The sequence below is a fragment of the Sphaerodactylus townsendi genome, linkage group LG05, assembly GCF_021028975.2.
Source record: "Sphaerodactylus townsendi isolate TG3544 linkage group LG05, MPM_Stown_v2.3, whole genome shotgun sequence".
Classification (NCBI taxonomy): domain Eukaryota; kingdom Metazoa; phylum Chordata; class Lepidosauria; order Squamata; family Sphaerodactylidae; genus Sphaerodactylus; species Sphaerodactylus townsendi.
Genome location: NC_059429.1, coordinates 71,809,642 through 71,824,485, shown reverse-complemented (window position 1 = coordinate 71,824,485; position 14,844 = coordinate 71,809,642). Strand labels below are relative to the sequence as shown.

Below are 14,844 nucleotides of genomic sequence, written 5' to 3'. Positions count from 1 at the left end.
TTTTCAATGGTGTTTAAACTAGGGAACCCAGATCCTCCTTTTAAATCCACCTTAAAGGGAGCATCTGGGGTTCCCAGTTTAAACAACATTGAAAATGATGCTAGTTTGGGGTTGATTCTCCCCCACCCTGAAACAGCATCTCTTTCAATGTTTAAACTGGAGACCTCAGATTCTCTCTTTAAATCCATGCCAAAGGGGGGGGGGATTTAAAAGGAAAATCTGGGGAAATTTGGGGGGTGCCTGCTGTCAGGGGTACAATTGTTAAGCTAGCAGCACCAAACTTCCAGGGTATCTTTAGGAGACTCTCCTAATGATACCACTCAGGTTTGGTGAAGTTTGGTTCAGGGGGTCCAAAGTTATGGACCCTCAAATGTGTAGCCCCCATCTTCTGTTAGCTCCCATTGGAAACAATGGGTGATGGGGCACCCCTTTGGGAGTCCATAAGTTTGGACCCCCTGGACCAAACTTCACAAACCCTGGGTGATAGCATCAGGAGAGTCTCCCAAAACATCCCTGAAATTTTGGTGCTGCTACCCTAAAAACTGCGCCCTCTGCAGGCCAAAAACAGAAAAACACTGAAAATACAAAAACCCACAAATGAACCTGCAGTTTTTGTGCCCCCCCCCCAGGGGGCACCCTAGGCAACTGCCCACTTTGCCCAATAGGAGGAATGCCTCTGCCAGGCAGCAGCGGCTGGGAGGATGCTGGCAGGTGGCTCCCCCTGGCTGGCAACAGGAGGAGGGAGGACTGTGTGGTCTGTGGCCTTTCTTGTGGCTTTTCTCACCCAGGCCCTGCTTGCCCTTCTGGCCTGTGGAAAGACAAGGAGAGAAGGCAGTCCCAAGTGATATAAATGTGTGATCCCCCCCCCCCCGATAAGATATGCTCCTTGGGGGGGAGTTCTGGGAAGGAAGAGAAACTTGGGGGTGGGGATGTCTTCACAGAGGACTGCCAATTTGTTGTCCTTATCTGTTGATCCAGAGATGCTCATATCCTTCCCCATTGAGAATAATGATCCTGAATTCCAGAACAACAGATTTGAATCATGAAATGGTAATGTCCTACCTTAAAATAACCAATCACAGAATCCCTGCCCCCACCAAACCTGGATACTGAATTATAATGAATTTTTTTCTCTGTGCTTATCTCTAGGTTCCATTCTCACCTTATAAAAGCATCTTAGATAGTCACATGATTCTTTGACATGAGCAGCATGAGGGATTCCACATCTGTAGTGTTTATACTACTGTGCTTTCCTGGACTTTGGCCATTGCTCTAACGGTTTTTTCCCCCTTAGTTGGCATCTTTCTTCTTGTAGTCTCATTTCCAGTTCTGGACTTTCAGTCCATATTTCTATCTGACGCAGTTACAAACTGACCTTGGAACAGATATTCTTAACAAATCTTGATTTAATTCAGAAATGCATGTTCTCAGCCCTTCGGGAATATAAATCCAACAAATCAATTTGTAAATAATAATATAATAAATAATAAATAATTGGATAAATAAATAAATCCTTACAGGAGAGGAAGGATGGTTGACTTCCTTTTATGCTGACTGCTGAAATTCCAGTTAGAAGTGCATTTTAACTAGGGATACTTCTGAGTTTGGTGTGTTGTGGCAGAGTCAGGAAGTGTGGTTATGAATAAGTGAGGCAGAATTCAGTGTTTGAGAGGCAGGGAAAGATGAAAGGAAAGGAAAAAATGGAACATTGCTGGAAATAACTAGAGAGAAAGAGAAGAGCAGCAAATAACTTCATTGTGTATGTTCTCTTTCCCAGCTGCTGTCTCATCTACCATGTTATACAATGTCTTGAACTTTCCTGCTGGAGTTGTGCCAGTCACCACAGTGACAGAGGATGATGAAGAAGTATTGCAGCAGTACCAAGGACAGTATGGTGATCCATGGGACAAGAAACTGAAAAAGGTCAGTCTGGATTGAAGTGGAATTAGCAGGGGACGTTTTAATATTCAGAGATTTCTCACACTTCAGTATTTGAAGTTTGATGTCAAGGTATATAGCCTTAAATTTGGCACTTGATTTTCAGAAGTGATTTTTGTCATTTCATTTTACTTAAATAGGCAAGTTTCAAAATCTGAAACTGATATAAAACGTGGCAACTAATCTAAAGCTGACTGAATTTATACATCTTCTGTCACTGACTGCATGTCAGGACTTTACTGCTTTGCTGCTACTCCATGATTGTACAACAGTAATGTTTCACTGAAGCAGATGCATGATGTGACGTCATCACGCTCATTAGATTCCTCGTGGCAAGGACAGTACTTGACAAGTCTGCCTCATGCCTGCAGATACCTAAATCTACAGATAGGGGGCAGACTGACCTGCAACTGGTTTTTCTGCAGATGGGACCCCCTTGATCTGCACAAAAAACTGAAGGTTTTGAAATCGGGGTTGAAATCTCCCCAAAACTAAACAAAGTGTTCTCTCCACATGCACTGAGAATGCACCTACCATTGGTGGCTGCCAGTGAGGCAGGGTTGCCACCTCAACTAGTGAGCGCACTGCAATCTCAATGGCTGACATTGAGAATGGCGGGGAGGGGGGGTGGCCTTGGCAAATTCACCAATGGGAGTGAGGGATTCCTCCCTACAAGTTTTGTAGTCCATCACTTGTGGAGTATAATAACAAAATGCCACACAAGTGCATTTAACTAAATGGTAACAAGAGATGAAAGGAAGAGATGGAAGTCAGTGTGTAGCTTGGGCTCCAGTCATTGTAAATATTTTTTAAATAATCTTTTTATTGTTTTTCAACATTTATTAAACATACAAGAAAAAGAAAAAAGAAGGAAAGGAAATAATAGAAAACAGACATGATTGCATCAAAAAAAGAAAGATCTACCCCCTCATTAAATTAAGTACATATTACATAATGGATTCCGATATAAGAAAATAATAGTCTGGGACCAGAGAAGTGACTGGTCTTAGGCTGTCCCTAAGTGGGTAACTGGTCCAAGGTCACCCAAGAAGTTTTCATGGCATGAGTGGAGATTTGAACCTGTATTTCCCAGGTCTAGTCCAACATCTTAACCTCTGCACCATGATGACTCTCTAGTATACCTTATATTGCCATTAAAAACCTACCCCAAATGCAAGATGATGTCAGGCATGGTACCTTGGTCAACCAACATTCCAGAGTCAGATTATTCTGGATAATTGACTGTTTGCATCTCTATCAGGCCCTGACCTGGATAACCCAGGCTAGCCCAGTCTCAGAAGTGAGCAGTGTTAGTGCTGGTCAATATTGGAATGGGAGACCACCAAGGAAGTACAGAGGCACACTGCAAAGGCACACTGCAAAGGCACACAATCTCTGAATGTCTCTTGCCTTGAAAATTCTATGCAGCTGCCATTAAGTTGCAACTGGACAGCAAAAAACCAAACAAAAACAAACCCTCTATCAGCTTCATAATTAAAGCCCCAAATTAGGTTCAACTTTTCCAATAAAACCCCCAAATTAAAGGTAACTTTGCTGGTGTATTATATAAATATATTTTGGCCATCCTTAAAAGTAGTAGTGAAAATTTGCCTGTTTTAAAAGGTTGGAAAGCAAGGGATAAGCGGTCTGTGATATAATTGGTATATAGCTACGATATAAAAGGCAAGACTTATTATTATTATTATTATTATTATTATTATTATTATTATTATTATTATTATTATTATTATTATTATTATTATTACAGTTGAGCATGTTTACATATTCAGAACCCCTCTTTCATAGCAAAATTTTGTACCACAGACTTTTCTGCTTCACTAGCATTCAGCTACTATGAAAGTAGAGCCTGTGTTCCTGAAACTGATGTTTGCTATTGATGATCCTATAGATGTTGTGTAGATTTTTTTAAAGCTTGGGACTCAGCCTCTGAGCATTCTTGATAACTCTTCTCCCGACTCTTGCAGGCTGTGGAAGGTGCAGTGGGGCTTCCTGTAGCTGTGCAATGTGTGGCCTTACCATGGCAAGAGGAATTATGTCTTCGGCTCATGAAAGAAGTAGAGACACTGTCCTGCAAGAGGAGAGAGAAAAAGGCCCTATGACTTCGACAGAGGAGGCAATTTGTCTAGAATGGATATAATTGCACAGTAAAAGTATGAAGTGTCGTATAGCCCAAACAACAAATAACCAAAAATATAAAGCATCCTTTTGACTCCAGTGTTCTTTGTGCCTTTCACCACTTCTGTTGAAGGAAGCATTTATCTGAATTACCAGCTCACCAGGCACTGGGTATAGTATTACGATTAGCTGGTTCTAAAATAAGTAGTTTTTGCCGCTGTTCTGATGTTTTCCTATCAGCAAGGAGGGGTCCAACTCCCCCACAAAGTCTTAAACAAATCAGGTGACAGAAGCTCATCCCATTCAAAGTTAGCAACACAGTCCCTTCAAGAACATCAGCTGTCCCGAACAGCGTCACATATATTTTGTCTTAATTTTGTTTCCACCTTCATTTTCCTGGTACTGTTCAACAGCAAAGACTGCCTCTTCTTATGATTTAATTAATGAAATTACATAATTGGATGTCATCATATTGATGACACCTTAACCTCAAACCCTGGATAATCTCATTTAGCACCCAGTGCTGAAAGTATCAGCAAGGCACAGAGCCCCATAAAACACAGCAAAACAGAACTCAGAACTGTGGTTTTCTTAAGCTCAATGATGACACTTTAAGTATGGTCTGAGGAAATTACTGAAACCATTCAAGATAGTATCCTGACATTCCCACTCCAAAAATCACTATAGTGGAATTGAATGGCTGATGATGAATCAATACTAAAATCAGATAGGATGGGTCTGTAGTTAGGAGGGAAATCAGACAAGACTGCACCTCCTCCTTCTCGCACTAGTTATCATTCCCTCTAAAAATAAAAATGAATGTGAAAATCACAAACTTGACTAAAGCTGTGACATTCTACATTGTAATCATATCCATGCTGACTGTCAAAAGAATGAATGCATGCCACACCTTTCTTCCTTCATGAGCCTCCAGATAGCATACGTGGGGCTGTAGGGAGGTCTCCCATCAAACATGGGCTAGATCCAAACATGCCTAGCTTCCAGAAAATTGCTGTACCATGGGCCTTGAGGTTAAGCCCTGGGATTCGAATGGTATGAAACTATCATTTTACATGTGGCTGTAAAACACACACGCTATTTTCTAGCAATGTACTGCTTGCTGTTATAATTGTGCTTGCTTTAACTTTAATGAAATACATTAGCAAGACATGTGCAATGATCCAAATGCATTTCAAGAGTGTGTATAAGGTTTTCCATTCATAACTCATTTCAGTTTCAGCATGGATTGCAAGTTGGAAAATCATGTATGCAGTTATGTGTTTGTAAATTGTACATATGTAGACTTTGTGCACAAAAGCATAATCTACTTATGGAGATTAGGGTGTGCTACCCATTGGTGCTGTCCTGATTTCCATCTCCCTCAGAGATATGTATAACAAGCCACATTCTAAACAAAGTATACGCTAATATGTCACAAGATGGAAACTGAAAAACTCATTAACCTGAATGGTAGTTACTGTTTATTCTTCCCTTATTTGTTTGTTGCAACACTGTCCACTCTCTTCACATTTTGAATATCTGATGGGAACTTATTTCATTTTCCTTATTTACATTATTTACATTCCTTATTTACATTCCCAGGGATTCAAGGTGGATTACAGAACTATAGACAATATGACAAATGTGGGTCCTCAGCTAAGCATAAATAGCACAAGGGATGGATGAGATTGCAAAAATTTGCAAGGTCTGGCTACTTTTATTTTGGAGAAGATGTGGTTCAGATGTGGGGCAGGGAGAGGAGCTACATACTGGAGAATGGAGAGCAGGGTGTGTGAGCAATGCATGACAGTCCTTCGAGAGGGGGTGAAGTAAAAGTACAACATAAGGCTTACATAATGCATATAGTTTAAAGTGACCTCATATCATAAAAATAATGTTGTTTTATTTTTCACGGAAAGGTCCCTGAAAATATAAATATGAAAGGTTTATTTTTGCATACATATCAAGGCACAAAGAAAAACTGATAGCCTTACTGAACCATAAAGCTTTTCTTCTTTAGAAGCCCTTCCAGTTTTGAGACACTAATTTCAGCTCTGGAAGGAGAGCACTTTGTCTTGTTTTTGCCATCAAGTTGCAGATGACTTATGATTGCCACTGTAGGGTTTTCAAGGCCAGAACTATTCAGAGGTGGTTTGCCATTGCCTGCCTCTGTGTAGGGACCCTGGACTTCCTTGGTGGTCTCCCATCCAATTACTAAACAGGGATGACGTTGCTTAGCTTTCACAATCTGATGAGATTGGGCTAGCCTGGGCTATCCAAGACAGGGCTTCAGAGCATAGCTTGAGCTCAAGTGTCACCTGCTGTCTGTGATGTGAATTATCAGCCATTCTTTTTTTTTTTATAATATCTTTATTGAGTATAATTTAAAAGAATCAGTTATACATTTGTATTTATCAGTTGATTGTGAACAATCATACATTGTCAATCATTAAGTTCATGTATAACTTAAAAGGAGCAATTAAACAATCACTTTAATTCAGCTTATTAAGTACAGGATATAACCAGTTGCTCCATCCCTCCCCTTATCCCTCCCCTTCTTCCCCTTCCCTCCCCCTGTCTTTACCCGCTTGACTTCCCCTCAGTTTCTTAACTATATATCAGTATCTTAACGACTCTAATTCCTATTTACATATGTTAACTTAAACAAGCTTCAGAAGGAAAAGAAAACTTAACCATTATTTTCTTCACTGTAACCTAAATTCCTTCAACCTCAGAGAAAAGAAAAGTATAAATATATTCAATATTCTATTGGAGAGAATTTGATGTTATGGTTATTTGACTGATACAGTGTCCATGGAATCCAGGTTTGTTGGTAGTCCTCCGCAGGCAACTCCTTTATCTGAAACGAAAGTCTGTCCATTACATATAAGGTTTGCACCTTCTCCCTCCATTCCTCGATCTTGGGTAACTGGTCTGATTTCCAGTGCCTCAATTATCAGCCATTCTTGGCCGTAACTCAAGACCAGATCTGCTGCAGTAGAGCTTAAAGTTTAAAGGGTTTGTCACGGTCCAGCTAAGACAAACTTGCTGTCCCTCCCCATTCCTCCCTTGCTGATCTCATGCATCCAGGGGCTGAACAGCTGATCTTGTTAAGAACTGGAAGCCAAAAAAGGGAGGGGGATCCAAACTCAACCTGAACAACAAGCTAGGATCCAAAAAGTTTGAGAAGTCTATCTATCTATATATAAATCAAACTGTGAGTTTGTCCCTGATGGTCTCCTTCAGAAGCTGCTGGACGGATCGCCCCCAAATTTTCACAGGACGTTCCTCCCTGTTGCGGGCAGGTAATCGGACCTTCAAATCGCTGAAAGTTCATACCTGAGCCAGGTAAAACATCTTTTTCCTGGCGCACCAGGTCATGAAGCTGGCTGTGTTTAACTGTCACCCTTAGAATGTTTGCGCAGATGGTCAGAGATGAGCAGTGAAAACAGTAAATAGGTAATACTGTTAGGTAATACGAGTGGAAGTGAAACACATACACACTTTGCCATGTGAGATGTCAGGTGGGGTCCCCCCCCCTCACACGCAGGTAACTTTCACTCTCTGTGCCTCACCCACTACTACCACACAACACACATACTCTCATACACATCCAGCTCATCCTCACACACCTCACTCTGCCCTCCTTCACATCCAACCACCACTTACCCACTTCTTCACCCATATTCACCACAGCTCTCTTTTACTAAAAGCGAACTGGAGTTTGCCTTTTTCTTCTAAGAAAATCCGCAGGGTAGGGGCAAACCAACACTACTGGCTCCGCTTCTTTTGCATATGGCGCCTCACCACCCTGCCTCTGCTGCTTGACTGGGATAGCTTGCTTGCCCCAGTTCTGCCTTACCCAAGCCAGGACTGTGCATGTAAACCAGCCTCATGGACAGCAGGATTCGCACTCTGGACAGTTCTGCTGTGGAATGGAAAGGGTTACCTTATCCTAAAAAAACAAGACAGCACCATATAATGATGTGCATTGAAAAGGGAAAGAGGGATTCCATTTGACCACCCCAAAAGGCTATGCTGTGGATCATTGGACCTGCATGGACATCTGTGTGGGTTGTGGACTGTGTTGAGAAGGACAATTGCCACAGCAATGCGTGGCTGGGCCCGCTAGTCCATTAATATATATTTTATTGCACTGTGCTATATTCTTAACAATAAACCACGATACATAAAAATCTCAATAGAAAACATATATTCATATCTAAAAACATGTAGAATATCACAATATATTTCACAATCAACCACAAAGCCTCAATTGTAAAAATCAAACACACAATTTCTCAGAACTCGATACATAAAAAGACCTGAAAAGACCTAACACATTTCAGTTCTATTGGATCTTCTTCAGAGGTAAGTAAACAGCCCTCACATACATAGAACTACTATCAAATCATACAACCTTACTTACAGTCGTGTGGTCAAGAATATAGCAAAGAGGCAGCATTATACCTCAGTATACAAATTCTTGACCATACGCAGTTGATTTCAATGTAGTCCAGGGCAGGTGTTCTATGGAAAAGTTACCTGGTTAATAGAAACCTGCAAGATTCACAATATAAACCATAGATATTTATAGGAACACTTTTTTTACCTATATCAAACATATTGGGCTGTAAATAAGATTGTATAGATTGATAGTAGTTCTATGTATTTGTGGGTTTAGGGTTTCTACAGCTTCCCTGGAAACAGCTTTGAGAATAAGGTATTCCTGAGTGTCATACTTGTATCTGTGATAACCCAGGGCAAATCTCCAGATGACCTTGTGTCGTGTGGACAAATACTTAATTAGCAGAGTTAATGCAATAATGAGGCAGAGACCAGTTGCTTTACTGAAATAAAGTTTACTTACTACAGGGAAGGGAGACTTGGAAGAAAAACAAAAAACATCTTTCTTACTAGCTAGCACCAACAGCCAACTTGCTGATTAGACTATTACATGGCTACTAAGCTATGGATAGACTGACCACGTGCAGAGTGCAACACAAAGAAGATATATCTAAAGCCTACGTGCAGACCTGCATGTAGCCTACCCAACCAATAGGTATCAATTACCTGGTCACTGACTTCTGACCTCACTAACTAATTAGCATGCAACAATTAACTCCTTCATTACTGGATTGTGTGACTGGCACTTGCCAAATCCCATCACCTTGCCCTATGGTTTCATGTAGATGTTAAGACCATTGAGTCCACCCTCCAAAATAGCCACGTTCTCCATGGGAACTGATCTCTGTAGTTTGGAAATCAGTTGTAATTCTGGAAGATCTCCAGGGCCTACATAGAAGTTGACAACCATACTCTTATATGTTTTGCACATGAATGTCTGTCTTTTGCATCAACCTGTCATGTTTCCCAAGTACACACACACACTGACAGTCCAAGTTCAGTCATTAAGGTCCAGTTCCATGGGCCAATCACAAAAAGTTCCCAAAACTCACAATGGTCAGTCCAAGGGTAATCCAAATGCACAAGTCCAGAGTTCTGAAGCCAATGTCAAAACAGAACAGTTATTGCAGACATTGCTGCAACATTGCTGGTAAACAAACACATTGCTTCCATGTAGCTACTCCCTTTCCAGATGCTTATAAACACAATGCTACTCAGAGGGCCTGTAATGCCATGCACCTGCCAGCTGCTTCAGATTTCATTTTCCCCACATTCATCCTCGCTATTCATGCTGGGCCTGTGCTGGACTGCCAAGCATGCACTTTGCCACCTGCCCCATGGGATCCTTCATATTGTCCCCTAGTGCGGGACTGTTACTGTTCAGAGCCCCCAACCCACAATAACAACACAACACTCTTGTCTATGGGGTAAAATATTTTGGCCATAGCTGAACAGTTTTATTGACAAAGTATGAAAAGAAGTGTGAGGCACAGCATGTGATCTGATCTGTACACTGGGCAGCCTGAGTGCTGTCCCCCAGTGAAACCTTCCTCCAACCAGCCTGTTGGAGGAAACTTTTAGCCTTGCACAGCAAACAGTGGAATTCAGCTGGGCGGAAGGCCCCACACTGAAAAACTGTTTTACTGCTCAGGGGTGGAAGACTCAGTAGCCCCTACCTGGGCGTCCTGCCTCAGGCTTGTTCTGCCCCAAACTTCTTAATGAGGTATCATTAAAGAGGATAGCTCCATAGCTCCCCTCACCATCTGATCAGTTCCCATGCACAACCCGCCAGCCTGGCTATGTCAGCGAACACATGCATTAAATTGACTAACAGGAGAGGTGGGTGGGAAACTCGTTGCCACAATGCTTGGAAAGGAGGGGCCAGGGCCGGCAATGCCTTATAGAGACTCCTGACCAGTCCCTCTTGATGTCGTCATGACGCCACACTGCATCACGACCTTTTGCCCCTTCTGGGCATGGCCGTTGGCAACCTTCTTCCCTTCTAATGGGCTGGCATGGTGGGTGGAGCCTCTTCAAACTGTACTTAGATTTTCCAGGGGCAACGCAATGGCGGTACTGCACTTCAAAATGCGGTGGATGCTGCTTTCTTATCCTGCTCAATGTCATTTCCGCCGGGGCTCTGCCGAGGTAATGATGGAGATGAGCAAACTGGCCCTACCTGTTTGAATCTGGCATTTGAGGATTTACATCAATGTTTACGCCTCCTGACATGAAGAGGCCCTATTCGAGGAAGTCATCATGGCTTGCTTCAAGAGCATTGATCCCGGAGCTTTGCCGCCCTCCGCCATGATTTTTTTCCTAATCGCCTTTCAAATTCTAGTGGTAATCTAATGGTAATCTTGCGGTGATGAGTCCACAAGTTAATCATGTGTAATTATGCTTGGAAACAGGACCGAATAGTGTAACCACCACATTAGGAAAGAAAATCTAATTTATCCAGAAAGTAGATTGAAAGTTTCTATGAATTTTAGCAGAGTTAAATTATGAGGTCTAAATGTAATCTGGAATACATTTTCAAATTCTTATGTATTAAGTATCAGCTGAGTTCACAGAATTTTGAAGCAGCATAGTGAACTTATTGCTCAGGGGTAGCCTAGTGTATGATAGATACTGACCTCACAGTAGCTCCTGGAGTTATAAGAATAAAGGTAAGGATTTTTAAAACAGATTAGAATAGCAGCCTGAACTGTACACTTGTGAAAATAAGTCTTGCTTGGTCTGAACAAACAATACTTTATAGTGTACATCAACTTTTAAGGGAACCCCTCATGAGTAAGAAACATGAGAGATAAATGTGAAATGTTTATTTCCAGTTCTGAAGTTATAATTGTACAATTGTGGCGACACATGAACTGCTTTGCCTTGATAGTCACTATTTAATGTTCAGCTAGTAAGTAGCTAAGTTAGGCTTCTGTGCAGCTTTGCATTTAATATGAGTATTAAAGCATAAACTAGGAGAGAGAAAGTGTGTGTGTGCATTTTTAAGTGGCTAAAAACATATTCTGAATGTTGTTTTACACAGCTGACTGCCGATAGCTCTATTGGCAATTGTGAGTGATTACTGCATTATCTGCACTCAGAGAAAGTTATTGTTTTGAATGCTAAGGGAATTAATGATACATAAAACTATGTTGTTATTGGCTGCATTCATCATTAGAAATGCTTGGCCTAGCACCACTGCTCTGTGATTATTCCAAACCCCTCCTTCAAAAGAGAGCAAGGGACAGGAATATGTTTTATTGCTGAAGATTTACATACATTTACATCAGAAAAGGCTGATTATATAGCAGACCACTTACGTCTTGCCTTCCAACCAATTATATCGCAGACCGCTTATCCCTTGCCTTCCAACCTTTTAAAACAGGCAAATTTTACTACTACTTTTAAGGATGGCCAAAATATAGTTATATCAGCAAAGTTACCTTTAATTTGGGGGTTTTATTGGAACAGTTGAACCTAATTTGGGGCTTTAATTATGAAGCTGATAGAGAGTTTGTTTTTGTTGTTTAGGTTTGGTTTTTTGCAGTCCAGTTGCAACCAACTTATGGCAGCTGCATAGAATTTTCAAGGCAAGAGACATTCAAAGATTGTGTGCCTTTGCAGTGTGACTCTGTACTTCCTTGGTGGTTTCCCATCCCAATATTGACCAGTGCCAACACTGCCTACTTCTGAGACTGGGCTAGCCTGGGTTATCCAGGTCAGGGCCTGATAGAGATGCAAACAGTCAATTATCCAGAATAATCTGACTCTGGAATGTTGGTTGACCAATGTACCATGCCTGACATCATCTTGCATTTGGGGTAGGTTTTTAATGGCAATATAAGGTATACTAGAGAGTCATCATGGTGCAGTGGTTAAGATGTTGGACTAGACCTGGGAAATCTCCACTCACTGCAAATCTCCACTCATGCCATGGAAACGTGTTGGGTGACCTTGGGCCAGTTACACACTTAGGGACAGCCTAAGACCAGTCACTTCTCTGGTCCTAGACTATTATTTTCTTAGAGGGAAAATTTAGCAGCCACTTTTGTCAGATTGGTGAATTCTGCACAGGTCAAATATATTGAGCATAGCATGTTATATAAAACATTTTGGGGGGACTTTGACGGGTCCCAGTCCTAAACTGAATTTGGCCCATTTTACTCCCCTCAACCCAGGATTTTTGAAAATCACTAAATCAGTGATCCTTTTGCACAATCCCAGGTTGGAGGCACTCCCGAACGAACCTAACAGGCTGGAGACACTTAATTTTCCTCCCTTCTATCCATTCACTAAGTTCTGTGCTGCCCAATGACAGGGAAAATCCGGCTGCCTGCCATTTTGTGCAGGTTGCCCAGCAGGTGGTGGGCAGATTCTCTGAGTGCCCAACAATGTACAAAGTCCCCCAAGCACGTTTTCTCCCCATGACATTAGGTATGACTAATCTGCAGCATCATGCTTATTATTGCCTTGCCGTTGAAGGGAGGTCCCTTTTTCTTTTGTGTGTTGCACATGTGTAGCTATGCAGGTGCAGCCTATTAGATTGTGGGACAATCAGTATGGCTGTGGGGGTTCATTTCTGCATGCCTGTGCAGCTACGCATGTGTTGCAGGAAAATTTATTTTTTAAGAGAAGCATCTCTGTGCAAAGCACAAAAGCAACTAAGATTGTTTCCATGGGCTCCAACCACTGCTTTGAATGGGTGAAGGGCATGGGGAAAAGGAAAACTGGTTCCTTTATAACAATTGCAATCCATTATACATATGCTGTGCGAAATCCACCACAGTTGGGTAATTAACTGCCTGACGTAATAAGAGTTGATGGTCACACAGTTTTCACATTGTAACTGATAATGGCTCCTTAATGAATTCACATTATCAACTCTCAGTATTAGTTGATGAACATTTGGTGTGCTACAGGGAAGTCTAAATGCCTACTAGGTACATACCTTCTGTTTTTGTATATATATATTAGTGGATCACATTCTTTGCAAAAATTAATCCATAATCAATGAATGAATTTTTCAATTCGTTTAGAATTCATCACCCTTAATAGGAATGGAAATAGCTACTTCATTCCTCAGTGAAGGTTAAAAAGGTGGAGAGAAATGCAAGGAGTCAAAGGCAGATTTTGTAAGTCTAAAGAATCCCCTAGGCCTCTCCTTGCCACAGTAATCTGCTAGTGCAGTCCTCAGAATGTAGCACAAGGTGCTGCTAGCGGACTAATACTTTTTCCATCCCAACATTTTTGCACAGGGTTGTGTAGGGACTGTAATGCTAGAGGAACAATGCTGAAGATAGACTGACATCCCACGCCACAGCAAGGAGGACAAAGTGCACCTGTTTCTCTCACAGCAAGGAGGACAAAGTGCACGGCAAGGCACAAAACAAGCCTACATTACATTTGTAACACCATTGTTATACTCAGAACATATACTCCATTGGTGTACATGCATATGTCATCAAAAAATGCTATTACTGAATGTCTCAATTACAGAAAGCCATTTCTTGTTTCATTCAAAGTTAAGAAAACCATCAGGCTTTTTGAAGTTAGATCACTAGGGGGCAAGCTTGAGTTTCCGGCACAAAATATTGACATCCAGTGACTGCAGATATCTAAATTTAAACATTTGTGGGTACTGCGTGAGCTGCAGACGTTACAAAAACAATATCCAGGATTTTTTAGGAGGAGAAAGATTGTTTGAATGCATATAGCAAGAATAGGAAGGTGTGGTAGCTGTTTTGATTACATTATAAACTGACATATGGCTGAAATATTCACTCTGAATAAAAAGCAAGTAGAAGTTTGACATTATTTGAAATAGTACTTGGAAAAATGCAAATGTTTACCTGAACACTGACATGGGTTGTGGGAGGGTGGGAAGAGAGAGTAATGGGGTTGTATGAGCTTTCCTTTCCCCTCCTGAACAGGTTTCCCAATTGTACAGAGGTTACTTGGCATGTGTACCATTTTACAGATGTTAAATTGAACATGTGGAAGGTAGAAGTGGAGATAGTGTGCCCAATTCTGGTTTCCCTCTCCTTCCCTGGGAATTTCCAAAAGATATTTCTGGGCTTTTATTTCTGCAAAAGGTGCTAGCATCACATAATTTTTTTCCATGTGTTGTCGCTCCCCCATTGATATTTATTTGTAGCAGTAAAACCAATTTTAAAATGAAATAAAATGGGCTCTAGATGAGTGGAGAGGGCAGGCAGGATAGGACTGTTTCTCTCACCTTGTTTCCCTAACCCTGCACAGCTTTGGAAACAGGGAAGGGGCCCTGATCCTCCACGCAGGGCTCAGCTAGCTCAGGCCCGCATGGAGGATCAAGCTGTTTTCCCTCTCCTTCTTGTTTCCCAAGTC

General features: G+C 41.5%; 1 protein-coding gene across 1 annotated transcript in view; it reads left to right on the top strand.

Annotated features, from left to right (window-relative positions):
* The window catches only part of LOC125432386 (vitamin D3 hydroxylase-associated protein-like), a 41,529-nt gene extending 34,681 nt beyond the window's left edge, over positions 1-6,848 (top strand). The window contains exons 15-16 of the mRNA XM_048495848.1: positions 1,778-1,923; positions 3,924-6,848. Coding sequence (XP_048351805.1) covers positions 1,778-1,923; positions 3,924-4,058 — 281 coding nt within the window. The 3' untranslated portion in view covers positions 4,059-6,848. The remainder of the gene's footprint in view (positions 1-1,777; positions 1,924-3,923) is intronic.
* The last annotated feature ends 7,996 nt before the right edge of the window (positions 6,849-14,844 follow it).